General features: G+C 71.8%; 4 protein-coding genes across 9 annotated transcripts in view; 1 reads left to right on the top strand and 3 right to left on the bottom strand.

Annotated features, from left to right (window-relative positions):
• Positions 1 to 60: 60 nt before the first annotated feature.
• MST1 (macrophage stimulating 1) lies at positions 61 to 4,926 on the top strand. Of its 2 annotated transcripts, none has more exons than XM_075514573.1 (18): positions 61 to 234; positions 568 to 709; positions 876 to 988; positions 1,124 to 1,238; positions 1,505 to 1,641; positions 1,715 to 1,835; positions 1,945 to 2,063; positions 2,156 to 2,321; positions 2,421 to 2,551; positions 2,622 to 2,724; positions 2,861 to 2,997; positions 3,125 to 3,160; positions 3,243 to 3,354; positions 3,428 to 3,505; positions 3,571 to 3,717; positions 3,801 to 3,907; positions 4,479 to 4,618; positions 4,699 to 4,926. In XM_075514573.1, the coding sequence occupies exons 1-18, from the start codon at positions 183 to 185 to the stop codon at positions 4,858 to 4,860; spliced, it is 2,118 nt and encodes a 705-aa protein (XP_075370688.1). In that variant the 5' UTR covers positions 61 to 182; the 3' UTR covers positions 4,861 to 4,926. The 2 variants fall into 2 exon arrangements, with proteins under 2 accessions (XP_075370688.1, XP_075370689.1); XM_075514574.1 differs by having other exon boundaries at positions 2,159 to 2,321.
• A 45-nt stretch (positions 4,927 to 4,971) lies between these two features.
• On the bottom strand, positions 4,972 to 11,934 carry APEH (acylaminoacyl-peptide hydrolase). Its single transcript, XM_075514108.1, has 22 exons — positions 11,602 to 11,934; positions 11,375 to 11,483; positions 11,168 to 11,294; positions 10,973 to 11,051; positions 10,785 to 10,860; positions 10,513 to 10,655; positions 10,093 to 10,230; positions 9,928 to 10,019; positions 9,778 to 9,818; positions 9,583 to 9,704; positions 9,338 to 9,398; positions 9,137 to 9,231; positions 8,998 to 9,049; positions 8,838 to 8,926; positions 6,461 to 6,602; positions 6,253 to 6,330; positions 6,100 to 6,180; positions 5,932 to 6,020; positions 5,666 to 5,856; positions 5,484 to 5,586; positions 5,304 to 5,410; positions 4,972 to 5,230 (listed from the first exon to the last, which is right to left on the bottom strand). Exons 1-22 carry the CDS (start codon positions 11,809 to 11,811, stop codon positions 5,092 to 5,094), a joined length of 2,364 nt encoding a protein of 787 aa, XP_075370223.1. The 5' UTR covers positions 11,812 to 11,934; the 3' UTR covers positions 4,972 to 5,091.
• On the bottom strand, positions 11,906 to 16,816 carry LOC142415583 (acylamino-acid-releasing enzyme-like). 5 transcript variants are annotated; one of them, XM_075514106.1, is made up of 22 exons: positions 16,628 to 16,740; positions 15,771 to 15,900; positions 15,554 to 15,680; positions 15,355 to 15,442; positions 15,184 to 15,259; positions 14,929 to 15,092; positions 14,720 to 14,857; positions 14,536 to 14,627; positions 14,420 to 14,460; positions 14,222 to 14,343; positions 14,006 to 14,066; positions 13,840 to 13,937; positions 13,699 to 13,750; positions 13,524 to 13,612; positions 13,314 to 13,452; positions 13,155 to 13,238; positions 12,997 to 13,077; positions 12,802 to 12,890; positions 12,504 to 12,694; positions 12,334 to 12,436; positions 12,155 to 12,261; positions 11,906 to 12,079 (listed from the first exon to the last, which is right to left on the bottom strand). In XM_075514106.1, the coding sequence occupies exons 2-22, from the start codon at positions 15,877 to 15,879 to the stop codon at positions 11,974 to 11,976; spliced, it is 2,157 nt and encodes a 718-aa protein (XP_075370221.1). In that variant the 5' UTR covers positions 15,880 to 15,900; positions 16,628 to 16,740; the 3' UTR covers positions 11,906 to 11,973. The 5 variants fall into 5 exon arrangements, with proteins under 5 accessions (XP_075370221.1, XP_075370220.1, XP_075370222.1 ...); XM_075514105.1 differs by having other exon boundaries at positions 16,593 to 16,687; XM_075514107.1 differs by having other exon boundaries at positions 15,771 to 15,921; positions 16,593 to 16,672.
• Positions 16,817 to 19,326: 2,510 nt separating this feature from the next.
• The window catches only part of BSN (bassoon presynaptic cytomatrix protein), a 95,030-nt gene continuing 89,551 nt past the window's right edge, over positions 19,327 to 24,805 (bottom strand). The window contains exons 6-12 of the mRNA XM_075514385.1: positions 22,313 to 24,431; positions 21,261 to 22,003; positions 20,818 to 20,911; positions 20,552 to 20,695; positions 20,298 to 20,352; positions 20,115 to 20,211; positions 19,327 to 19,592 (exon numbers count right to left, since the gene is read on the bottom strand). Coding sequence (XP_075370500.1) covers positions 20,312 to 20,352; positions 20,552 to 20,695; positions 20,818 to 20,911; positions 21,261 to 22,003; positions 22,313 to 24,431 — 3,141 coding nt within the window. The 3' untranslated portion in view covers positions 19,327 to 19,592; positions 20,115 to 20,211; positions 20,298 to 20,311. The remainder of the gene's footprint in view (positions 19,593 to 20,114; positions 20,212 to 20,297; positions 20,353 to 20,551; positions 20,696 to 20,817; positions 20,912 to 21,260; positions 22,004 to 22,312; positions 24,432 to 24,805) is intronic.

Genomic DNA, 24,805 nt, shown 5'->3' on the forward strand with positions numbered 1-24,805 from the left:
CCTCCCGCCGGCCCCGCCTCCGCCCCGCAGGCCCCGCCCCCGCCCCGCTGGCCCCGCCCCGCGCCCCACGTGCGGCCGCGCCGCGGGGTGACCCCGGCCCCGCCTGGCCCCGGGCCCGCGGGCAAATATTTGCCTGGGGCCGGCCCCGCGCTCCGGCAGCCCGGGGACGCGGGGCCGCCGCTATGCAGCCCGTGCTGGGTGTCCTGCTCGCCCTGGCCGCGGCCCTCGGCTCAGGTAGGGCCCCGGGCTGGGCCACCGTGGGGCTGCCGCGGGGCTGGAGGGCGTGGGGCACCGCGGGACCCAGGCGGGCCCCGGGGCCAGGCCGGGAGCCTGCCGGCCACTGCCCTGGCCCGCGGCAGAGGGGGGTAGCAGGAACTAGGGGGCTGCAGCGGGTGCTGAGCACCCTGCTCCGTGGGGCAAGGGTCCTGTGCTCCGTGGGGCAAGGATCCCACGCTCCGTGGGGCAGCACCCCCCTTGCTCCGTGGGGCAGGGATCCCACGCTCCGTGGGGCCCGGGTGTCCCCCCTGTGCCCCCACGGGCACGCTGAGCTCCTGCCACATTCCCCAGGCCACCGCTCACCCCTCAACGACTACCAGCGCCTGCGAGCCACCGAGCTGCTGGCAGTGCCCGCGGACCCACCGCTGCCGCTGCCGGAGCGGGGCCCCGCAGAGCAGTGTGCCCAGCGCTGTACCGCCAGCCTGGCTTGCCGGTGAGCAGGATGCGGCAGCACCACGGGGCGGGTGGGAGTGCAGGGGGCCACGACACCGGGGTCACTCCGTGCGCTTGGGTGCTGGGTGCCCGTGTGTGTGCCCCCCAGGCCCGCACGGGCCCACGCCCCGCAGGGTGCCGTGCCAGGCTCCCGCTGTGCCTCCCAGGGCTTTCCACCACGACCGGCAGAGCCAGCTGTGCCAGCTGCTGCCCTGGACCCAGCACTCACCCCGCGTCCAGCTGCAGAAAAACATCCACTACGACCTGTACCAGAAGAAAGGTGGGCTGGTGCCATGGGCGGGCACGGGGACGCCACAGACCGGGCACGGGCCACCCGGTGCGGGGCTCCCCGCTGCCCGCGCGCCCCGGCCCGGCTCGGCCCCGGGGCTCTGACGCGGCCCCCGGCTCTGCCCAGACTACCTGCGGGACTGCATTGTGGCTGACGGCACCAGCTACCGTGGCACGCGGGCCACGACAGAGAAGGGTCTGCGCTGCCAGCACTGGCAAGCCACAACACCGCACGACCACAGGTGCCCCCGTGTCCCCAGCTGCCCCTGGCACCCATCCGTGGCCCCGGGCAGCGCAGGACGGCGGGGAACGGCTGGGGACAGCGTGGGGGCAACGGGGACAGCGTGGGGGCAACGGGGACAATGTGAGGGCAATGGGGACGGCACGGGGGCCATGGGGACAGTGCGGGGGCAACGGCAACCGACTGGGGGTGGCACAGACGTTGTGGCTGTGCTGGCCCCGGGGCGAGAGGCTCCCAGCAGCGCTCCTACCCGCCCCGCTCCCACAGATTCCTGCCGTCCCCCCGCAACGGGCTGGAGGAGAATTACTGCCGAAACCCCGATCGGGACAAGCGGGGCCCGTGGTGTTACACCATCGACCCCAACATCCGGCACCAGAGCTGCGGCATCAAGAAGTGTGAGGACGGTGAGTGCCACAGCCCGGGGGTGCCCCGTGCCGTGTCCCCACCCCCCCCACTGAGCCCCCCGGCTGTCGGCAGCCATCTGCATGACCTGCAATGGGGAGGAGTACCGCGGCGCTGTGGACCGCACCGAGTCGGGAACGGAGTGCCAGCGCTGGGACCTGCAGCACCCACACAAGCACCCCTACCACCCTGACAAGTACCGGCCCCCGGCCCCCATCCCCAGGCAGCGCGCAGCCGCCCCGGCCACGCCAGGTGCCGGGCCGCTGGTGCCACCCTCAACTGCTGCTCCCCGTCTCCGGCCGCAGGTACCCCGACAAGGGGCTGGACGACAACTACTGCCGCAACCCCGACAGCTCCGAGCGGCCCTGGTGCTACACCACCGACCCCGGGCGGGAGCGCGAGTACTGCCGCATCCGCCTCTGCAGTAAGTCCCCGCTGGCGTTGCCGCGCGGCTGGGGCCGGGGGTCCCGGGTGCCAGCCTAACCCTGTCGCTCTGCCCCTCTCCGGCCACGCAAGCAGAGAAACGCCCACGGCCCCTCAACGTCACCACCAGCTGCTTCAGGGGCAAGGGCGAAGGCTACCGGGGCCGAGTGAACGTCACCGTATCGGGGATCCCCTGCCAGCGTTGGGACACCCAAACGCCCCACCAGCACCACTTCGTGCCCGAGAAGTACCCATGCAAGTAAGGGGGTGGGGGGGATGCGCCTGGGGAGGGTGGCAGTGGGCAGCGCCCCGTGGGTGCGGGGTGGGGTGGGGGGCACCCATGCGGCCCCTCCACCAGGGACCTGCAGGAGAACTACTGCCGCAACCCCGATGGCTCGGAGGCACCGTGGTGCTTCACCGCCCGCCCCACCATCCGCATCGCCTTCTGCTTCCACATCCGCCGCTGCCCTGACGAGCTGAGCACCCAAGGTGAGCCGCCCCCGGGCACCCGCCCCCCGGGTGCCTGCCGGGGGTTCCAGCCCTCCCTGCCTGTCCCCAGACTGCTACCACGGCCACGGCGAGCGCTACCGCGGCCACGTCAGCAAGACGCGCAAGGGCATCACCTGCCAGCCCTGGGCGGCCCAGGCGCCCCACGTGCCCCAGTGAGTGTGCGAGGGAGCGTGCTGGGGGGTGACGTGTGGGGACAGGGATGAGGATGGGGATGGAGACGGGGTTGAGGACGGAGATGGAGATCTAAGGATGGTGACGGTGATGGTGACGGTGACTTCCTCCCGGCAGGATCTCACCCGTCACCCACCCTGAGGCACACCTGGAGGAGAACTACTGCCGCAACCCCGATAACGACAGCCATGGCCCCTGGTGCTACACCATGGACCCCCGCACCCCCTTCGACTACTGCGCCATCAAGCCCTGCTGTGAGCCCCTACCCGCCCCCCTGCAGAGCTAGGGGGGCCCCCGGCAACGCCCTGGGGTGGTTTTTGTCCCCAGTGCCCCCACCCCGATGGTCCCACCCCGATGCCACTCTCTGCTTTCTCTCCGCAGCCGGCAGCATGGTGCCCTCCGTCCTGGAGAACGCAGGTGGGGGCCTGCGGGTGCCGGGTGGGTGCCGTGGGGCGAGTGCCGGTGGCACGGCCCCGGCTGACCCCCGCCCTGCGCGCAGACATGGTGGCATTCGAGCGGTGCGGCCGGCGGGATGAGAGGCTGCAGCAGAAAGGGCGCATCGTCGGCGGCCAGCCTGGCAACTCGCCCTGGACCGTCAGCATCCGCAACCGGTGAGCGGGCGCCCCGCCTGCACCGCCCCACGGCCAGCGTCCGCCCCGGGAGCTCACCCCCCTGTCCCTGCAGGGCCGGCGTGCACTTCTGCGGGGGGTCCCTGGTGAAGGAGCAGTGGGTGATCAGCACACGCCAGTGCTTCTCCTCCTGGTAAGGCCGGGGCTGGGGCGCGGAGTGCCAGGGGCCCCCCGCACCCTCACATCCCCGTCCCGCAGCGACGCCGACCTGGCGGGCTACAAGGTGCAGCTGGGGACGCTTTTCAAGAACCCTGGCCCCGGGGACCCCGACCAGCAGACCGTCCCCATTGCGCGGATCGTCTGCGGCCCCTCCGAGTCCCAGCTGGTGATGCTGAAGCTGGTGAGGTGAGCGGCCGTGCCCCGGCCCCCACCGTACCCCGCTGCTGGCCGGGCTGGCACCACGTCCCGCCCCCCCCCTCTCGCCGCAGGCCGGCCGCTCTGAACAGGCGCGTGGCCCTGATCTGCCTGCCGCCCGAGCGCTACGTTGTGCCCGCGGGCACCGTCTGCGAGATCGCCGGCTGGGGGGAAACCAAAGGTACCCGCCGCAGGCAGCCCCCGCCAGGGTGTCGTCCCCTGCGATGGCATCCCCTGCCCATGCCGTTCTCCTGCAATGACTGGCATCCCCCTGCCCGCAGCATCCCCATGTCCATGGCATCCCCCTGCCCACAGCATCCCCTGCCCCACAGCATCCCCCTGCCCGCAGCATCCCCCTGCCCACAGCATCCCCATGTCCATGGCATCCCCCTGCCCACAGCATCCCCTGCCCCACAGCATCCCCCTGCCCGCAGCATCCCCTGCCCCACAGCATCCCCATGTCCATGGCATCCCCCTGCCCGCAGCATCCCCGGGTCCCTGGCATTTCCCTGCTCACAGCATCCCCCTTCCATGGCATCCCCCTGCCCATGCCATTCCCCAGCAACAGCATCCCCTGCCCACGGCATCCCCTGCCCGCAGTACCCCCTGTGAGGGCACTCCCCCTGCAAAGGCGTCACCTTGCATGCTGCGTGCCCCCACCCGTGGCATCCACCCACCCGTGGCACCCCCTGCCGCGGCATCCCCTCTCCGTGCATCCCCTGCCCGCTGCCCCGCGTGCTCGCTGCCCGCAGGCACGGCGGACAGCAGCGTGCTGAACGTGGCACGGCTGCCTGTGCTGGCCCACGGCGAGTGCGACGCGGCGCTGCGCGGGCGCCTGAAGGAGGGCGAGCTGTGCACCGCCCCGCTGCGTGCCGGCGTGGGGGCCTGCGAGGTGAGCCGGGCCGGGGACCGCCGCCTCGGGGAGCCCGTGGGCGCCGGCACCGCGGTGACGCCGCTCTCTGGGTGCCGCAGGGAGATTATGGGGGGCCGCTGGCCTGCCTCACCGCCGACTGCTGGGTGCTGGAGGGGGTCATCATCCCCTCCCGCGTCTGTGCCCGCACCGACCAGCCCGCCCTCTTCGTCCGTGTCTCCCTCTACGTCGACTGGATCCACAAGGTGATGAAGATGGGCTGAGCCGGCTCAGCCCCGGCCTGGCACAGCCGCCAGCACGCAATAAAGGCTCGGCCGTGGCCGCGGGGCTGGGCGCTGCACAGGGTCTTCTTGCACGTTTATTTAGCCCCAAACCCCAATTCGCGTCCCATCCTGCCCCAGGCTACGCTCGCTCCGTCCTCCTCCGGTCCTGGTGTGGTCCCCAGGGCCGGCGGTCACCCCGGGGCTGGCACGGCCGCAGGGACACCGCGGGCACTAGGGGCTGTGCCGGCCCGGCCCGTCCTGCCGGGGCTGCCCCAGGTGCCGGAGGAGCCAGCGGGCGCAGTTTCCGAAGACGTCGGCCTCCGTCTCCACGCCGGCCAGCGCGTGGCCGCCCGCCGGGTACCACAGCAGCCTGCGGGGCGGGGGATTCTCAGCCGGTGCCCTGGGGCTCCCTGCCCAGTCCCGTCCCCCTGCACCCCACTCACCGCACCGGCACCCCCCTGGCCCGCAGCACCCGGTACAGCTCCAGTGCCTGCGTGGGGCTGACGCGCCGGTCCCGGGCGCCCACGCACAGCAGCACCGGCGTCCGCACCTGCGGCACAGCCGGCAGTGGGTGCCCGGCACCCCGTGCCCGGCACCCCGCACCCATCCCGCCCCCGCCTTACCCGGGCCGCCTGGGCGATGGGCGAGCGCAGCAGCATGGCAGCCACCTCCTCGGCACGGGGCACCCGCTCGAAGGAGTAGGGCAGGCCCAGGGAGACGTAGCGCCTGCGGCACGGAGGTGGTGGTGGGTGCCGTGGGGACGCGGCACGGCACGGCACGGCACGGGGCGGGGGGCGGCACTCACCAGTCGGGGATGTCGGAGGTGCCCAGCAGCGCGGGCAGGTTGGAGACGGGGCTGCGCAGGGCGCAGGCTTGGTAGCGCTCGGGCTCACGGGCAAGGAGGTGGAGGGCGATGAAAGCTCCGTGGGAGCCAGCCAGCAGAGCCAGGCGGCGCGGGTCCAGGGGCTCGCTGCGCAGCGCCTGCTCCACCGCCAGCTGCACCCGTGCGGCACCCGCCATCAGCACCCCCCGGCAGCACCCCCCGGCCCCCCCCGGCCCAGCACCCCTCACCTGGGTGTCCGCCACATCCCGCTCACCCACGCGGGCGAGCAGGGAGCTGATGCCAGCCTGCCCAAAGCCCAGGGAGCCGCGGTAGTTCACTGGGGAGAGGGGGGCCATGGGTGCCGTGTCCCCGGCGGGGCACGGGGACGACACGTCCCTGGGCTCCCCGGCACTCACCCAGGAGCACGGCGAAGCCCAGCCGGCACAGCGCGGCCATGCTCGGGCGCCAGCGGGCGTCAAAGACGGCGTGGGGGCCACCTGGGGCCGGCGGGGACGTCACCCAGGGTGCGACCAGGGCCACCGGGGCGTCCCCGCCGTCCCCTCACTCACCGTGGGGGCACACGACGAGGGGGTGCGGTGCTGCGCTCTCCGGCGGGCTCAGCAGCAGGGCCTCGAAGGTCTGGGTTCCTGTGCCAGGGAAGGGGTCCCACTCAGCACCCACCACCCCGGGCGCCCGGCACCCTGCCCACCCCCCGCACCCAAGGGCCCCCGACACCCAGGCGGCACCCAGGTGCTGCGGGGGCCCCCGGGCGCTCACCGTGCGTGGTGGGGCTCTGCCCGCTGCAGGGTGGCCGGATGGTCAGGGTCTTCCAGGTGACACCAGGCACCGTCGGGGCATCCTCCACCGGCACCCAGCGGAGGGGCAGCTCCCGGCCTGCCGGCGGCAGCACCGCCGCCAGCTGGGGACGAGCAGCGGGTGGCACCGGGGCACCCCTGCCCAGGGCAGCTGGCCCCTGCCGGGGTGTAATCGGCCCCAATGCGCCCGCGGTCCCAGTGCTCCGGTGCTCTGCGGTGCCGTCCGGTGCTGTGCCGCGCCACGCCGTGCTGTGCTGTGCCATCCCGTGCCATGCATGGATGTGCCACGCTGCGCCCGGTCATGCCGCTCTGTGCCATGCCGTGCTGTCCTTGGCCACGCTATGCTGTACCTGGCCCTGGCACGCTGGGCCATGCCACGCTGAACCACGCCTGGCCACGCCGCACCGCGCCTGGCCACGCCAGGCTCTGCTGTGCCTTGCCACACTGTGCCACGCAATGCCATGCTGGATCTGGCTGTGCCACGCCACGCCATGCTGTGCCACACCACGCTTTGCCATGCGTATTGGGTTTGCGTGGCAAGGCTTTAGTAGTGGGGGGGGGCTACAGGGGTGGCTTCTGTGAGAAGCTGCTAGAAGCTTCCCCATGTCCGATAGAGCCAGTGCCAGCCGGCTCCAAGACGGACCTGCCGCTGGCCAAGGCCGAGCCCATCAGCGACGGTGGTAGCACCTCTGGGATAACGTATTTAAGAAGGGGGAAAAAACCTGCACAACTGCAGCCGGAGAGAGGAGTGAGAATATGTGAGAGGAACAACCCTGCAGACACCCAGGGCAGTGAAGGAGGAGGGCAGGAGGTGCGCCAGGCGCCGGAGCAGAGATTCCCCTGCAGCCCCCGGTGCAGAGCATGGTGAGGCAGGCTGTCCCTGCCGCCCGTGGAGGCCCATGGTGGAGCAGATATCCACGGCAGCCCATGGAGGTCCGTGGTGCAGCAGATATCCCCTGCAGCCCGTGGAGGTCCGTGGTGCAGCAGATATCCCCTGCAGCCCGTGGAGGTCCATGGTGCAGCAGATATCCCCTGCAGCCCGTGGAGGTCCATGGTGCAGCAGATATCCCCTGCAGCCCGTGGAGGTCCATGGTGCAGCAGATATCCCCTGCAGCCCGTGGAGGTCCATGGTGCAGCAGATATCCCCTGCAGCCCGTGGAGGTCCACGGTGGAGCAGATATCCACTGCTGCCCGTGGAGGTCCATGGTGCAGCAGATATCCACTGCCGCCCATGGAGGTCCGTGGTGCAGCAGATATCCCCTGCAGCCCGTGGAGGTCCATGGTGCAGCAGATATCCCCTGCAGCCCGTGGAGGTCCATGGTGCAGCAGATATCCACTGCAGCCCGTGGAGGTCCATGGTGCAGCAGATATCCCCTGCAGCCCGTGGAGGTCCATGGTACAGCAGATATCCACGGCAGCCTGTGGAGGTCCATGGTGCAGCAGATATCCCCTGCAGCCCGTGGAGGTCCGTGGTGCAGCAGATATCCCCTGCAGCCCGTGGAGGTCCATGGTGCAGCAGATATCCACTGCAGCCCGTGGAGGACCCCACGCCGGAGCAGGTGGGTGCCCGAAGGAGGCTGTGACCCCGTGGGAAGCCCGCGCTGGAGCAGGCTCCCGGCAGGAGCTGTGGCCCCGTGGAGAGAGGAGCCCGGGCTGGAGCAGGTTTGCTGGCAGGGCTTGTGACCCCCCCGCGCCGGAGCAGTCTGCTCCTGAAGGACTGCACCCGTGGAAGGGACCCACGCTGGAGCAGTCCGTGAAGAACCGCGGCCGTGGGAAGGCCCCCCGTTGGAGCAGTTCGTGGAGGACTGTCTCCCGTGGGAGGGACCCCAGGCTGGAGCAGGGAGGAGCGTGAGGAGTCCTCCCCTGCGGAGGAAGGAGCGGCAGAGACGAGGTGCGATGGACTGACCGCAGCCCCCGTTCCCCTGCGCCGTGGGGGGAGGAGGGAGAGAAATCGGGAGTGGGGTTGAGCCCGGGAAGAAGGGAGGGGCGGGGGGAAGCTGTTTTAAGATTTGGTTTTTATTTCTCATTATCCTACTCCAATTTGATTGGTAATAAATTAATTTTTCCCCAAGTCGAATATGTTTTGCCCGCGGCGGTAACTGCCGAGCGATCTCTCCCTGCCCTCATCTCGACCACGAGCCTTTCGTTATATTTTCCCTCCCGGCCAGCTGAGGAGGGCAGCGACAGAGCGGCTTCGGTGGCACCTGGCCTCCAGCCAGGGTCAATGCCAAAACCATGCCGTGCTGTGCCTGCTTATGCCGTGCCACGCCATGCCGTGCCTGGCTGCACGCTGCCGTGCCGTATCGCGCGGTGCCGCGCGGTGCCGGGGCTCCGCTCACCAGGCTGGGAGGGCGGTGCGGGGCCGAGCAGGTGGCCACCAGCAGGTCCCACTGGAGGGTGAGCAGCTCCCAGCACCCTTCGGGCAACCCTGGGGACGGAGAGCGTGCCAGCGCTTACCGATGCTCGCCGGGGCACCGCGGGCGGCCCGGCGCCACAAACCTGCCGTCAGGTTGGCGACGGTGGCCGCCTCCGTGTCCACGAGCAGCAGGTCCTGGGAGGGGGCAGAGCACAGACGGCCGTGTCACCGCGGGGCGCGGGGGCCGTGTCCCCGTCCCCCCGCCCCATCCCCAGGGCTCACCGTGCGGCTCCGCTGCGGGGTGCCCAGCACGGCTCGCCGGCTGTCAGCCGCCCAGCACCGCAGCGGCAGCGTTTCGGCGTAGAGCCCGGCAAAGGCTGCGAACGGGGCAGGGCGCTGGTGAGACGAGACCGGGGGCACCCAGCGCGGCGGGGGTCCCAGCCCCGCGGCGGCGCCCAGCCCTGCCCGCTGTGCCGTGCTCACCCTCGGTGGGCTCCTGCACCACATCGAGCACCGTCACCGACCGCCTCGTTTGCCAGGTGAGCTGGGGAGAGCCGGTGGTCGGGGACAAGCCCCCACCAGGGAAACTGAGGCAGGGAGATTGAGGGACGAGCCCACCCCCCCGTCCCAGCCGGGCACGGTGAGAGGCTGTGGCATCCTGGGCCGGGTCCTGCGCCAGCAGCACAGGGTGGCACAGCCGTGCCCGGTGCCCGCAGGGCCCTGCTCACCACGCGCAGCTGCAGGCACTGCCGGTGGGGTCCCCCCAGGCCCCCCTGCAGGTAGAGCAGGCGCCGGCCGTCGGGGCTCAGCCGGGGGGAGCAGGCGGCACCGCACTCAGCTGACAGCAGCTCTGTGGGCGGCAGGGGCTCAGCACCCCGGAACCCCGGGACCCAGGGCACCCCCCCCGTGTCCCCGGTGCTCACCGCAGCGCCCACCGGCCAGGTCCAGGTGGAAAATCCCCGACCTGGGGAAGAGGCGTGGGTCAGGCTGGAGCCCCGCGGCCGTGCCGAGCCCCTGCCGTGCCGGCACAGGGTGGGCATCCTGGCAGGGCGCTGGGTGCCGGGGGGACCCACCTCCTGTTGGAGCAGGCGCTCAGCCCCAGGCGGAAGGGCTCGTGCCACCAGCCCACGAACACCACGCCGCGGTCATCCGGGGACCACAGGGCCTGTGCAACAGCCGGGCTCGTCCCACAGACCCCGGCCGGCCCCCCCAGGGCTCTCCCTGCACCCCGTCCTGACCTGGCCGGGGGAGAGGTGCTCCGGGACCCCCTCCAGCACCGAGAGGCTGCTGCTCTCCAGGTCCAGGGCGCAGAGGACGGGCACGCTGCGGGTGCCCAGCGCCTCCCCCCAGTCCTCGTGGTACACGAACCGCTCGCCCTGCGGCACAGCCTCGTCAGCCCCACGGCCCCAGACGTGGGGCTTCGTGCTACGGCCTGCTCGTGGGGTGTATGGCATGCTCACGGGGTGCACGGCGGGCTCATGGGGCACGTGGCATGCTCACAGTGCGCACGGCACACTCACAAGGTGCACGGCGTGCTCATGGGGCACATAGCATGCTTACGGGGGGCACGGCATGCTCATGGGGCACGTGCCGCGCTCACAGGGTGCACAGCACGCTCATGGGGTGCACGGCACGCTCATGGGGCACATGGCACCCACCTCTTCATCCTCATCCTCCTCTGCCGGCCTGGCTGCTCCCAGCACATCCCAGGGGCAGGGGGGCCGTGGTTTGGGGCGGCTCTTCTCGGCCACGTAGAGCAGCCGCTTCTCCGAGCGGGACCAGGCCAGGCAGGCGAAGGGCCCTGGCACAGCAAGAGGGTGCCAAAGCGTAGCCTGGCGCAGGCACAGCTGGGCACTGGCCAGGCACCAGGGCCACCAGCCGTGCCGCCCTTGCCCGAGCTGCGGGCAGGGGGTGCGGGGAAGGGCCCTACCCTCCGTGTAGACCTCCCCGTGCTTCCCCAGCGCCGTGAGGTCCACGCTGTGGCTGCGCCCACCGCTGCCCCACACCTGGGGAGACGGGGGTCAGCACCGGCACACCGTGGCCGCGGCGCCCACCGCCCCGTGCCGGCGCTCCAGCCACCCCGGTGAGCCCCGAGGCTGCCGCGACAGCCCGCGTTACCTCCAGCAGCTCGTGGCCCTGTGGGCAGCGGCTGAGCACGGCACGGTACTGCCCCGTGGGCGAGTCCTGGCTGAGGAGCCTGAGGGCGGGAGGCTGCGGTGAGGGGCACGCTGCAGGCACTGGCCGTGCCGTGGGCACCGGCCAGGTCACGGCACCGGCCACGCCACCCCATCCCGCAGCTCATCCGTGCCGTACTGGTTGTGGATCTCGGCGCTGAGCGCTGCTCGGCTGACAGCGAGGCCGCCACTGCCCGTGTGCCGCAGGCTGTAGTGGCGGCTGAAGCGCAGGAGCCGGCGGCGGGGCAGGTCGGGCCGGCTGCACTCTGCGGGAGGGGGCCGTCAGCGACCCCTCGCACCGGCCCCGTGGGCCGAAAGCGCCGGGGCGGCCGAGCCTGCAACTCACCGGTGTAGAGCAGGAAAGTCCGTCCCCCCGCCGTGGCCCCGAGGGCGGCACGGGTGACGGCAGGGAACCGGCTCAGCTCCCAGTAGCAGGCAGCGGGGCCGCCGGCCGCCTGGGCGGAGGAGGCGGAGGCACGCTGGCGGGGGGCGAGCTCAGCCCTCTGCCCGTGCCCACGCCGCCAAAACGGGGCTGTGCCCACCCACGCGGCCCCCTCGGGCCCCCTCGCCCACCTGCGCTCCCCGCTCGGTCCCCGAGGCCATGGGGCCTTGCTCCGCCGCGCTGGGCCGCCGGCGCCTGCCGCTCGGCAGCGGGCAGGCTGCCAGGGCATGCGCGAGCAGCCCGGCGCGAGGGGCCTGGCCGGCGCCAGCCCTCCAGCTGCCCCGCGCCGCCCGCCGCGCCGCCCGCCGAGCCCGTTCGCCCTCTGCCGTGCCACACCGCATCCCCGGCAGCGCAAACGCCGACCTGCGCGGGAGAAGGAACCGGTGGCCACGAGCCCCCGGGGCACGGGGAGCAGAGGCGACGCTGGTGCCGGCACCACCGTTGAAGACGCCAGGGGTGCTGAGCTACATCGTTTATTGGGGGCTGGCAGCGGCAGGGGGTCGTTAGCACCGCAGGTGCTGGAGCAGCCACAGCGCCATGTTCATGAAGCCGTCGGCTTCGGCCTCGACGCCAGCCAGCGCATGGTCGTTCCCCGGGTACCAGAGCAGCCTGGGGGGGGGGGGGGAGAGGGGGGTGAGCGCCGTGCCCACACCCCCCCACCCGGGCACCCAGCACCTCGCTCACCGCGTGGGGATCCCCCGGGCCTTGAGGGCACGGTAATACTCCAGCCCCTGCTTGGGGGGCACGCGCCGGTCGTCCTCCCCCAGCATCAGCAGCACGGGCGCGCGGACCTGCAGGAGGGCACAGCCTCAGCGCTGGCACTGCTGGCGGGGACGGGGACGGGGACGGGGACGGGGACGTACCCGGTCGACGTAGCGCATAGGTGACTTGTGCAGCATCTCCGTCCACTGGGCCGGGTCCGGCAGCGTGTCGGGCGCGTAGGGCAGCCCCGTCTCCGTCAGGCACCTGCGGGCGAGAGGGACGGGGGCGCGTGCAGGGCCAGGGCGGAGGGGGCTGGGGCGGCGGGACTCACCAGTCAGGGATGTCAGTGGCAGCCACCATGGAGGCGATGTTCACCACGGGGTTGCGGACCACGCAGGCGTGGTAGGTGTCGGGGAACTGGCCGAGGAGGTGGCACGCCAGGAAGCCCCCGTGCGAGCCACCCACCAGTGCCACCCGGCTGGCGTCCAGCGACTCCTCCTGCAGCACCCGCTCCACACAGAGCTGCCACCACGGGGGACACCCGCTGAGGCAGCTGCCCCCGCTTTCCCTCCTTGGGGGTACCCGCGGGAGTACCGGGTGCCCCGGGACTGCACGTGCCGGGGCCATACCTGCACGTCGCGCACATCCTGCGTGCCCACGTTGCCTGGCAGGGAGGCCACGCCGTCCTGGCCGAAGCCCAGCGAGCCGCGGTAATTCACTGGGGGGTGGGGGGGAGGCATCAGAGCCCTTCCTGCCCCGGCCCTGGCCCCACTGCAGGCACCGTGCCGCCCACCCGGCAGCCCCGGCCCGCGGGCATCGCTCACCCAGCAGCACGGCAAAGCCCACGCGGCAGAGCGCTGCCGGGTACAGCATCCATCCGGCCGTGAAGACGGAGTGGGGACCCCCTGCGAACGGCAAAGGCAAAGGGGGGTGACGCTGCCCGGCCGGGGCGGGGGCACGGCGGTGGGGGGCAAGCTCTTACCATGGGGCATCACGACCAGGGGGGGCTTCTGGGCAGCAGGGCCCTCGCTCGGGCGCAGCAGGATGGCGTCGAAGTCCAGGCCCCCTGCCGAGGCGGGGGGGGGGGGTGTCAGGGCTCAGCGAGGGCGGTGGAGCCCAGCCCGGCCCCGCGGGCACTCACCGTACTGGGGGTGCTCCTGCTCTGGCGGGGGCTGCAGGGTGCGGATGCCCCAGCTGATGCCGGGCACGGGGGGTGCGTCCTGCAGGCAGACCCACCGCGCCTGCGCCTCCCAGCCGGCGACGGGCAGGACGGCCACTTTCTGCGCAGGGAGAAGCGTCGGTGCCCGCGCCGAGGGGCTGGTGGGCGCTGAGGAGGGGGGCGTCACCTTACCAGCGTGGGGGGGCAGCTAGGGGTGGAGAACCTGGCCACCAAGATGTCCCGGTCGATGGTGAGGACGGACCAGCTTCCCTGGGGAGCATCTGGGGAGGAAGGGGGGGTCAGACCCGCAGGCGTGAGCCCCTCCCCAGCCCTGGCACCGGCACGGCCCCGCCGGCCTGGCACTCACCGGCCGTCAGCGAGGTCGTGGCGCCCGTCGCCGTGTCCACCACGAACACGTCCTAGGGGGACGAGGGCAGAGTCCAGCGGAGCCCTGACCCGGCCCGGCCCTACCACGTCCCCCCTGCCGTCCCGGCACAGCAGCCCTCACCTGCTGGCTGCGCTGGGCCGTATCCAGCACGAGCCTGCGGCTGTCGGCCGCCCAGCACAGCCCCGGCAGAGCGCCGCAGTAGATGCCCGGAAAGGCACCTGTAAGGAGAGCGGCAGTGCTCAGCACCCCCCCGAGCCCCTCTCGCCGCCCCCAGGGCTGTACTCACCCCACGCCTGCCGCGGCACGGCCTCCAGCACCGTGCTGGTGTGCTTGGTGTACCAGTCGTACTGCAGGAGACACGGCACGGGGCGAGTTTCGCAGGGTCTCAGCCCGCCCGTCCCCATGGCAGCCCAGGGAAGGGGGCACCACTGCCCTCCTGCCAGCCCCCGCCCCGGCACGGGTGCCCCGCCATCTTCCCGGTGCCCCCCGCGGTGCCGCTCACCATGCGGAGGCGGCTGCACTGCTGGTGGGGGCCCAGGGCATCGTTCTCCAGGTAGACGATGCGGCAGCGGTCGGGGCTGAGCCGCGGGGACCACACGGCCCTGGTGTCCTCAGAGAGCAGCTCTGTACGGGCACGAGGGGATGGTGAGGGGCTGCAGGCAGCCGGGGCGCCGGCGAGGCTGGGGCGCGTGCCGCTCACCGCATCTCCCGCCCGTCAGGTCCACGTAGAAGAGTGCCGACCTGCCGGCAGAGACGGGCGTTACCGCAGGGCCGCGGGGGCCTGGCTGTGGGGCGGGGTGCCCCACGGGGACTCACCGGCGGTTGGTGCAGTGCCGCAGCCCCAGGCGGAAGGGCTCGTGCCACCAGCCCACGAACACCACGCCAGTGTCACCGGGGGACCAGAAAGCCTGCGGGGAGGGGGTGGGGGGGCGAGCGGTTCAGCCTGCCGCTGCCCCCCGAAACCGCCCTGCTCCGGTTCCCCAGGGCGCCCCGTCCTGACCTGGCCGGGAGAGAGGTGCTCCGGGACGCCCTCCAGCACGGAGACGCTGCTGCCCTCGACGTCCAGGACGCAGAGGACGGGCACGCTGCGGGTGCTCAGCGCCTCCCCCCAGTCCTCGCGGTACACGAACTGCTCGCCCTGCGGCACAGCCCTGTCAGCCCCACGGCCGCCCCACCGGCCCCCCCCGGCCTGGGGCGGGGGGACCCCACCTTGAGGGGCGTGTCATCCTTCTTGGGGCACCCCGCGTCCTCGTCGGAGGCGCCCAGCTCGGGGGCCTTGCTCTGGAAGAAGGACTCGGCCTTGGGACGCTTCTTCTCCGCCACATAGAGCAGGTGGGTCTCCGAGTGCGACCAGGCCAGGCAGCCAAACTGGTCTGAGGGGCGGGTCAGACACCAGCCACCCCCTCCCCAGGACCCCAGGTCCCCCCAGGACCCCACGTCCCCTGGCGTCCCCCGGCCCCTCACCGTCGTCGTAGACGCTGCCGTGCTTGTCCAGCGCCGTCAGGTCGATGCTCTTCACCTTGCGGTTCTGATCCCAGACCTGGGGGCAGAGATGCCGGGGCGGCCCCGAGCCGCAGCGTGGACCCGGCCCTGAGCCCCAGCGTGGATCCGGCCCCCCCCCGGCCCCCTCCTCACCTCCAGGAACTGCTTCTCCTTCTCCTTGCCCGGGACCTTGCGCAGGACGGCCTTCAGTGCCCCGCTGGGGGACTCCCGGCTCAGCAGCCTGCGGGCGGGTGGGCGCCTGTCACCCCCCACCATCGGCACCCCGAGGGGACACTGGCACGGGGGACGGGACGGGATGGGATGGGACGGGATGGGACGGGACGGGACTCACTCATCCTTGATCTCAGAGCAGGTGCCAGCGGGCCCCGAGTAGACGACGGAGGCCCCGTCGTGGAAGATCAGGTACTGGCGGCAGAACTTGACGTTCTCGGCCCGCGCCAGGTCCCGCTGCGACCACTCTGCGAGGAGCACGGTGAGGACACCCGCCGTGTCCCCGCCGGGCAGGCGGAGACCCCCCGACAGCCCCGGGGCCCACCCCATCCCCGTACCGGTGTAGAGGCTGCAGTACTTGCCCCCGTACTGGGTGGTGACGTCGGGGCCGAGGCAGGCAGCGCCGAGCCCCGGGTGCCGGCTCAGCTCCCGGTACAGCTCCGCCATCTCCTCCGTGCTCGGCGGCGCCTGCGGGACCCGCCGGGCTGGCTGGGGGTGCAGGGCCGCGCTGGGGCGCAGGGGGGCAATAACCGGGGAGCGGCGGGGCACGGGGGCAGTTACTGGGGCACCAGGTACGTGGGGGGGATTAGGAGGGTACCGGGGGCAGCTACTGGAGTACCAGGGGTGCGGAGCCGGGGCAGTTTTACTGGGGGGCACTGCCCGGGGGTGCGCAGCCAGGGCAGCTACCGGGGTGTAGGCGGGGTGCAGGGCCCGGGACAGTCACTGCAGTGCCGGGGCAGGACTGGGGTGCAGAGCTGGGGCAGTGGCTGGGGTAGCAGTGGGTAGGGGGGTGCCAGGGGGCACTTACTGGGGTGCCTAGGGGGGATCAGGAGGGTACCGGGGCAGTTACTGGGGTACCGGGGCAGTGCCTGGGGCTGCAGAGCCGGGGCAGTTACTGGGGTACGGGGGGGCGGGAGGGTGCCGGGGGTGCGGAGCCGGGGCAGTTACCGGGGTACGGCGGGGCGGGAGGGTGCCGGGGCAGTTACGGGGGGACTGGGGGCAGCCCCGGGGGTGCGGAGCCGGGGCAGCTACTGGGGTACCGGTGGGTACGAGAGTACCGGGGGGCAGTTACGGGGGTACACGGGGGGATCAGGAGGGTGCCGGGGGCAGTTACTGGGACACGGGGGGCAGCCCCGGGGGTGCGGAGCCGGGGCAGTTACCGGAGCTCCGGCGGCAGGCGGGTGCCGGGGCTCACCGGGCGGGGCGAGGAGGGGGCAGTGCCCGGGACGGGGCTCCCGGGGCGGCAATGAGGGGGCGCGGGGCAGGGCGGGCGGGCTCCCGGGGCAGTGACGTCACCACCCCCACCCCCCCCCCCGCAGCCCCTCACCGGCGGCTCCATGTCGCGACGGCGAGGCGGGGCGGGGCCAGCGGCAGCACTTCCGGGATGGGGCGGGGCCGGCGGCGTGCGGCGCCTTCCATTGGCTGCTGCGCTCGGGCAGCCGCCCGCGCTGCGGCGCCCCCCGGTGGGCGCGGGCGGCGCCACGGGCGGAGGCCTCGGGGCCGGGGCCGGCGCCTTTCCCCGGCCCCGCCCCGCTCTCCCCCGGCGGCCGCTCCAGCTCGGAGACACCGGTTCACCCGCGGGCCCCCGTCCGAGGCCGTACCCGGGGGCTAGGGCGCGGCCCCGCAGCCTCTGGGCCGCCCCGCAGTGGCTTCCCCGGCAGGTGGCTGCGGCACAGGGGCTCCGTGTGCAGGCCGGGGGGATCGGGCCCTTGGGGCCCACAGGGACCCCCCAGCCCAGCAGCCCGGCCGGGGGGGGCGGAATCGGGCCCTTGGGGCCCAGAGGGACCCCCCAGCCCAGCAGCCCCGGGTGCGGGCCGCGGAGCCCGCGGGAGCTTTGGTGCCAGCCAGGCCCACAGGGCTCCCAGCCCGGCCGCCCCCACCGTGCCGGGGGCCCGGGCCCCCCCGCCCCTCTCGCCGCAGGCAGGAAGCGGGGCCAGTCCGTGGTTTGTGTCAAGTCCTTTTTATTCTGTTCCCACAGAAACACCTGGTGAGGGGGCAGCTTCTGGGAGGGAGTCACGACACAGCGGCGGGGGCGGTACGGCACGGTACGGCACGGTACGGCACGGTACGGGGTCACTACGGGTGGCACAGAGCACAGCAGACACGCACACCGTCACAATGTTCAGAGGGAGCGCACCCGGCATCGCACTTACCGCTGGAAACGGCGCCCGGCCGCGCTCGGCCCTTCGTCGTTGCATGCTCCGTCCCCCCGCCCCGGCCAGCAGACTGCCGCAATTCGGGCTGGGGGCCCGGCCCCGCGGGGTGGGCTACACGCGCCCCGTCCCGGCGGGCGCGGAGGCGAGGTGGCGGATGCGCTCGGGCGGCAAGACGGGCCCCGGCGGGGGTCTCGGTCCCGCGTGCGATTTACACACTGTACAAGTATTTACAGCGCGAGGAGCGGCGGGGGCCGGGGGCCCGGAGGAGGCACCCTCAGGCTATGCACTTGTCATCGGCGGGGAGAGGCGGTGGGGGTGCGCAGGGCTGGGGTTCTCCTCCGTGGGGCTGCCCCACGGGAGCGCTGCGCTCCCCCCCATCCCACGGCCTCCGGCCTTTCCCCTGCCTTGGGCACGGGCAGAGCCCCCTTGCCAGGGCCCTGCCACAGAGCGTGGGCTTCCCACGGCGACCGGGTCCTCGATAACAAGTGCATAAATCTGCTAAGAGCTTTCAGTACAGCGATGGACTGATGGAAAAGAAAAAAAAGTCCAGGCAAAGAACAGCAAGCACTGAAAGGCAGGTGGAACCGTGCAGAGAAGTAGCAAGCCATGCTCTACGACGGGACAGACGGTCACGGGCGCTAGGGCTGCCCTTTGGCAAAGTGGCCCTCCGTGGGTCGAACATGCCACGAATTCATACGCACGGGTGGCGGTCGATAAGGAGTAGTTACCGGGTCGCTTGGTGGCACGCTTTGCAATGAAACCCTTAGGCGCGACATTGAACTGATTAGCTATTCACAGGTCTTGTTCTGGAGTCGTGTTATTTCGTTGCATAGAACATCAGGCGGGTGAGCGGGCGGCTGCCGCCCGCCGCGGGGGGCACTGGGGGGTGCCGCCGGCACGGGGAGGCAGCGGGGCCCAGGCAGCGTGCGGCTATACGCTGGCAAGCCCCCTCCTCGGGCTGCCTCCCCCTCCCCACCCCCACCCCCCCCCGGGGAACCCCCTCCTGGCGGGGCAAGCGGGCTTTGGCCGCCGGCCACCGCGCCGGCCCTCCCCGTGTCCCCGCGAAATGGCTTGAGAAGGACTTGGATTGCACAGTAAGAGGAAGGATACTGCCGGAGGCAAAGCTCTCCTGATCTTGTTCCACGGGATTTGTGCTCTTTTGTAGCCTCCTGCACTCTATTGCTTCTACAGACGACAGCCCGTGTGCTAACTCATCGCACAAAGCAAAGAGGGAAGAGGATTTGGTAGAAAGATTAAAAAAAACCCCCAAAACCAAAATAAAATGAACCCAGAGAAACTGAGAAAAAAGGACACCCCCCCGACAACGCCCCGTGCCCCCCCCGGTGCGGATGAGGTATACACAGAAATCAAAGTGGGATGATTAAGGCTGTTCTTGAAAGAAAAGGGGTGCCCGGCGGCGGGCGCGCTGGCTGCGTGGCGAGGGCGAGCGCGGCCCTTTCAATGCTTCCAATGGCTTCGGGGCGGCACCGCGTGCCGGGACGCGTGCCCGGCCGGCGGCCACGTCGGCAAAGGCCGGCCGTGACGCCTGTCAGAGTCCTATGGCCTCGTATTTCGGTAGTGAAACAGTGTTAGGTCCTAGCTGACGCGCTCCGGGGGCTCCCCAGGGGGGCCGGGAGCGGGCCGCAGTGCAGGGGGCACGGGGATGGCCCCGGCGGGGCGGACGGGGTCGGGAAGGAGGAGCGGCGCCCACGGCGCTCGGCCCTCGGCTCGCGGGGGGGGGGAAGAAACCTATGAAGAGGCCAGACCTGGGGTTCGGAGGGAGCAACTCTGCGTATAATCTTGAGAAAGGGCCGCGGCCCACCTACGGGGCCTGACCTAACGGTCCGGATCAGGCCCGTCCCCTCGGGGCGGCCGCCGGGGCTCGCCGCGTGCCGCGCTGGAGCTGCTCGCCAGGCGTGGGGGGCACCCGCCCCGGGGCATCTGCCAGGCCCCTGCTCGGCTGCCGTTTGGTCCAGCATCCAGGGATCGCCCTGCTTTCAAAAGCTTGCAAGAGACAGAGAAAGAGGCGTTAGCCCGAGCGGCGACGTCCCCGCGGAGGGGACCCTGCTGAGCGGCAGCACCGGCCCGAGCGAATGGGCGGCAGCAAGCCAGAGGCACTGCCGGCGGAGCAGCTGCTGCCGCCCCCGCGCTGGACGGGCTCCCGGCGCAGAGCTCGGGCCGCCCAAACCTTCCCCGCAAGCCCGGGGTCTGCACCAGCATCCGCACGGCATCGGCCCACGCGGCGCTGCCGAGACTGGGGAACGAGGCCGAGGCCCCACGCCGTGGCTTGGGGCTGGGGCTCGGGGATGAGGAGGGGGACGAGCGGCCCAGCGCAAATGGCACGGGGCTGCACCGTGGCCTTCTCACTCTGGGGGCCGGGAGCGTGGCAGGGCAGGGCTCAGCGGGTGCCAAGGGGACGGCGGTGCCGTGGAAGCCCCGGGGATGGCACGCCGGAGGGGACCGGTGTGCCGGAGGGGACCGACGCGATGGAAGAGACCAGTGCGTGGCTGCGCCCCGGACGCTCACCGTTATACTCAGAGTCTGGCGCCGCGTGCTGAATTCACTGGCTTCTTCATAGGTTTTTCCACTGCAACAACTCGATCTCCACTTGCTTCCCAAACTCCTGCGGCGGGAAGGAGCGGGAGGGCGTCGGGCGCGGCCGGGGCAGGGAGAGCCCGCGGCGCAGCGCGCGGCGCCAGCTGCACTCACCTTGTGCCGTTCTCTCACCAGAAAGAAGTGAACTTCTTGCCGAAAGCCGACACCGCTGTGGGGAAGGCGGGAGAGGCGTCAGCACGGCGCAGCCGCCCTGGCCGCCCCCGCCTCCCCAGCCCCCAAACTGCTGGTTTTGCCCCAAACCGTGGGGGCACCGCATCCCGCCGCCTGCTCCCGGCCACCCCTGCGGCCGCCGGCCCCGTCTCGGCGCAGAAAAGCATCGCTGCCCCGTCCCCGGGAGCAGCCCTCACCTTCAGTCAGTTTGCCTGCTTGTTCCGCCGCCCCCCCCGGCAGGATTTTGGAGAAAACGCTCTCTCCTTCCGCCCCGGGCTGCCCCGTGGCCGCCCCGGTGGGACCACGCGGCCCAGCCGCCCTCGGACCAGCCTTGCCGTCTGCTGGGGGACAAAGCAAGCCTCTGTTAGCCGGGGACGGGCCCGGCCGGGGGGCTTGGCCAAGCCCCCGGGGTGCCGGGCGGCCGGCGCGGCAGGGACGGCACCGCGCCACCGGGGCCACTGACCTGCTGCTCCCAGGGGCTGTGCCGCGGGCGCTCTCCCTGGCTGCTGTGGCACTTTTGCTGCGGGTTTGGATGTGTCCGTCTGCTCTGCTTTCGGCTGGAACAGGGAAAACGGCTCTCAGGGTTTGCCCCCCCGGCAGGCGGCCCGGGCCGGGAGGCGACACTGAAACCCCCTGACGCTGCGGGAAAACGGCCCCGCAGCCCCAAAAGCGGCAGGAAGGGATCCAGGGCACAGGGGTGTCCCCTCCCAGGTCCCCCTCGAGGGGACGGGCTGCTCCTGCGGCACCCAGGGGCAGCCACGGTGGGCACGCAGGTGGGACGCGCCTTGCCCCGCAGCTCCCGTCCCCAACCCTTCCCCTGCTAGCCCTCGGCCTCGGCCAGCTGGGCTGGTCCCTGGCAGAGCCGCGGGCCGGGGAGGCAGCCGAGCCGGCCGAGCCCCTACTTACCGCCGGTGCTGGGTGCCCGCCCGGCTGTGCGTGGAGCGTGGCCGGCGCCTTCCCCGCCACCTGGGCTGGCCCCGGCTGCTGCTGCGGCGGCCGGGACGACGGGGGTCCCTGTGTCCTGCCCCTGGCCTCGGGCTGCGCCAAGGCCGCCGGCTGGGCAGCCTGCCGTGCCGCCGGCTGCTGCCGTGCCGCCTGCTGCCCTGCCTGCTGCTGCCTGGCCGCCGGCTGCTGCGGGTGTGCAAGGGGCTCCGGCTTCGGTGCTGGGGCGGCCGGCCCGTGCGGCTGTGGGGGCTTCTGCGCCTTGGGAGGCTCGGCGCCGTGGTGGTGAGCGGTGGGGCGGGACGGCGGGGTGTACTCGGAGGAGCCGGGGCCGTAGGGCGCAGGCGCACGGGGCTCGGGCTGCTGCGCCTTCTTGGGGGTGGCCGGCGGACCGTGGCCACGGGGCTCGTGGCGGCCGGGCTCCCGCGAGTGCTGCTTGGCCGAGCGGCGCGGGGGCTCGTCGCTGGCGTGTCGGGAGGTGCCGGCGTGGCGCCCGTACTCCCCGTGGTGCCGGTGCTCGCGGTGCTGGGGGTAGTCGTCGTGCTGCCACGGGTCCTCATCGGGGGGCTCGTCGTAGTCGTGGTAGGTGTGTTTAACCGGGGGTCTCTTCTGCGAGGAAGAGTGGCCACCGTAGTGCCTGACCCTCTCCGCCCGCGCCTCCCTGGGCTTATCAAACCAGTCTGTCTCCTCCTGACCCAAATGATAGGCTTCGGAAACCAAAAACAAACCACAGTCAATCTTTCACTCAAGGCCGCCCGGGCGGAAGCCATGCAATGAGGCGGGAGAGGCAAGCAGCGGGCACGCGCGTGGGGGACAGCCCGTGCCGGTGGGGATGGGACGCGGCACGGCGTGGCGGGGCACCGCATGGGACCGGCTAACACCGAACGCCCGGGGTGGGGGGGAGGAAGGCACGTGTCAAGCAAACTGAGGTGGTGAGAGTGTCTCTGCGTACGAGCGGACGGGCATGCCCCGGGGAAGCGCCATGCTCTGGGGTGGTCACCACGGGGAGCCGTTACCTTCGCTGTCCGAGACGACGCAATGGGCGTCGTCCATGCCGTAGCCCTCCTCGTGCTTGTACGAGTGACTCCTTGGCACGTCTTTGATGTGCTCTTGCACATCAGGCAACGAGTGGCTGGAGCAGAACTGGGAGCAGGGGTCCCCCGCCGACTGGGGGCCGGGCCCCCCCGTGGCACGCGACCCCCCCACCGCCTTCCCCAGGGGGCTGACGGGGCTCTCCTCCTCCGAGGGCTGTGTGCGGATGGGCGCCCGCCCGCGGCTCTGGCTCATGCCAAGGGACGAGGGCTTGGAGCCGCCTTTCTGGGAGCGCTCTGCGCCCTCCCGCTCGTAGGACTTGCTCCGGCCGCCCGCCTCACGGCCGGAGGACTTTTCCACCCCGTAGCCGGAGGAGCGGGTTCTGCTGCTGGTGGAGTAGACCCGCTCCTCCTCGTCCACCAGCTCCCGGCTGGAGACGCCGTAGTACTTCTGCTGCTCGTAGACGTTCTTCTTCAGGCCGTAGGTGATCTCCTCCTGCAGCTTCTTGGCCCTGGAGGCCACGTTGCTGCTACTGACCGAGGTCGTCGCCGCGTAGGAGGCTAAGTCCGACTCCACGTCTTTGGCTTCTTCGATGGGGGAGAACTTGGAGATCTTCTGCTCCATGCCCTGCTTCCTGTGCTTGCTGCGCTTCGAGGAGACGGCGGGTGCCAGGTTCTTGGACGAATGCTTCGGCAGTGCCGCACCGGAGCCGTGCTTGTCCGCCCGTGAGGAGTGCCGGTACTCACCATCCCCGTAGTAGTAGGAGGAGCCGGCGGAGCTCCCTGACACCCTGCCATTGCTCTCCGGGCCCCGGTGGTAGCTGTTCTTTCCTCGATGGTCGGGGCCATGGTGGTCGTAGATGTCCTCCTCAGACTCCTCCTCGGCTCTGGTGTAGCAGCAGGGCCGGCTGGAGCCCTCGGCGTCCCCCAGCTCGCTCTTCTCTCTGCCGTGGCGGCTGTCGGTGGCCGTGCCCACTGGCTCCGCTTTCTGCCCCTCCGCCGCTGGGCTCTCCTTGGTGAGCTCGCTGATGTCCTCGATCATCACGTAGTTACGGGGGATGTTCTGCTCCAGGCTGGTGTAGAGGGACTCGGAGGAGAAGCTGGCCGAGGGGCCCTGCACTGCGCTAGCTCTCTCGGCCGGCCGGGCCTCGGGCGCCTTGTACTGCTCGTAGCCGCTGCTCACCGTCGCGGCGCTGAAGGTGACGTCGGGGACGGCAGAGGAGCTGGTGGCCGCACCAATGACCTCGTAGTTGGTGGGGATCTTCTGCTCCAGGTCAGCCAGCGAGGTCTGCCGTGGCTTCTGGTGCCCGCCAGCCACCTCCGCCGGGCTCTGGAAGAGGGCAGGCTGTGCCGCCGGCACAGCGGCCACCCCAGCGAAGGCGCTCGGGGCTTGGTAGGGGTTTTGGGGCCGGAAGCCTGGCTGGCCCGGGGTGCCCAGCTCCGGGTACGCGGCGCCGGGGGCTGGGAAGGTGCCGGGCGAGGCGAAGGCGGGCAGCGGGGCCGCTGGCAAGCCGTCCTGCGAGGTGCTGGCTGCGGGGTACTGGGGGGGCTGCAGGCGTGCCGGCGGGAAGGCGGCGGGGCCCTGCGGGGCAGGGTAGGGGTAGGCGCCGTAGGAGGAGGCGGTGGCAGCGGCGAAGTCGGGGTACTGCCCGGTGGTTGCGGAGCGCAGGCCGGCGCCGTCGTAGGCGGCGAGGCGCAGGCTGTGCAGCTCGCTGTCAGACAGGTAGTCGCGGCGGTCCCCGGGGCAGCGCAGGTAGGGGTGGTCCCGCCCGCCCCCCCGCTCCTTCAGCAGCGACTCCTTGCGCTGGGTGATGCCCAGCTCCAGGTACTTCAGCTTGGCGTCGATCTCCTTCTCCTCTTCATCCAGCTCCGCCTGCTTCTTCCGCAGCTTGGTGGCCTCGTGCTCCACCAGCTTCAGGTCGCGGTCCAGCTCCTTCAGCAGGCTCGCCTTGGTGACTGGCGCGGTGGCCTTGGGGGCCAGGCTGCTCAGGTAGAGCTGGGGGGCAGCCGGGCTGGCCAGGGGGACGTGGGGCTCCTCGGGCGGCGGGCTGGGCAGCGTCCGCTTCACCTTGCGCACCAGCGGGCTCGACTGCAGCCCCCCCGCCTGCAAAGCCAAGGGACACCTGGTCAGGAGCGCGGGCGGGCGTCCCCCCCCCCGCGTCCTCCCCGAGCGTCACGGAGCCCCTCCCGTGCCCCGGGGCTGCGGCGAGGCGGCCCGCCGAGCACGTGTCCCCCCACGCACCGGGGAAGCGGCGTTTATGTAAAAGCACAATATATAGGATGGAAGTAACAGGCAGGGCGCTTTCCGTGAGTAATTACCGGGGGTGGCAGCCAGCCAAGCGCCGGGCCGGCCGCGTGCACGCCGCTGCCTGCCGCAAAAACTGCTTTCTGTCCTCGGGTGCTTGGCAGCGGGGCTCAGGGGAGCGGCCGGGGGCTGCTGCTGCCCCGGGAATTGCCCTGGGGCTCTTTGCGGGGCGC

This window comes from Mycteria americana, chromosome 11 (genome assembly GCF_035582795.1).
Source record: "Mycteria americana isolate JAX WOST 10 ecotype Jacksonville Zoo and Gardens chromosome 11, USCA_MyAme_1.0, whole genome shotgun sequence".
NCBI classification, from domain to species: Eukaryota; Metazoa; Chordata; class Aves; order Ciconiiformes; family Ciconiidae; genus Mycteria; species Mycteria americana.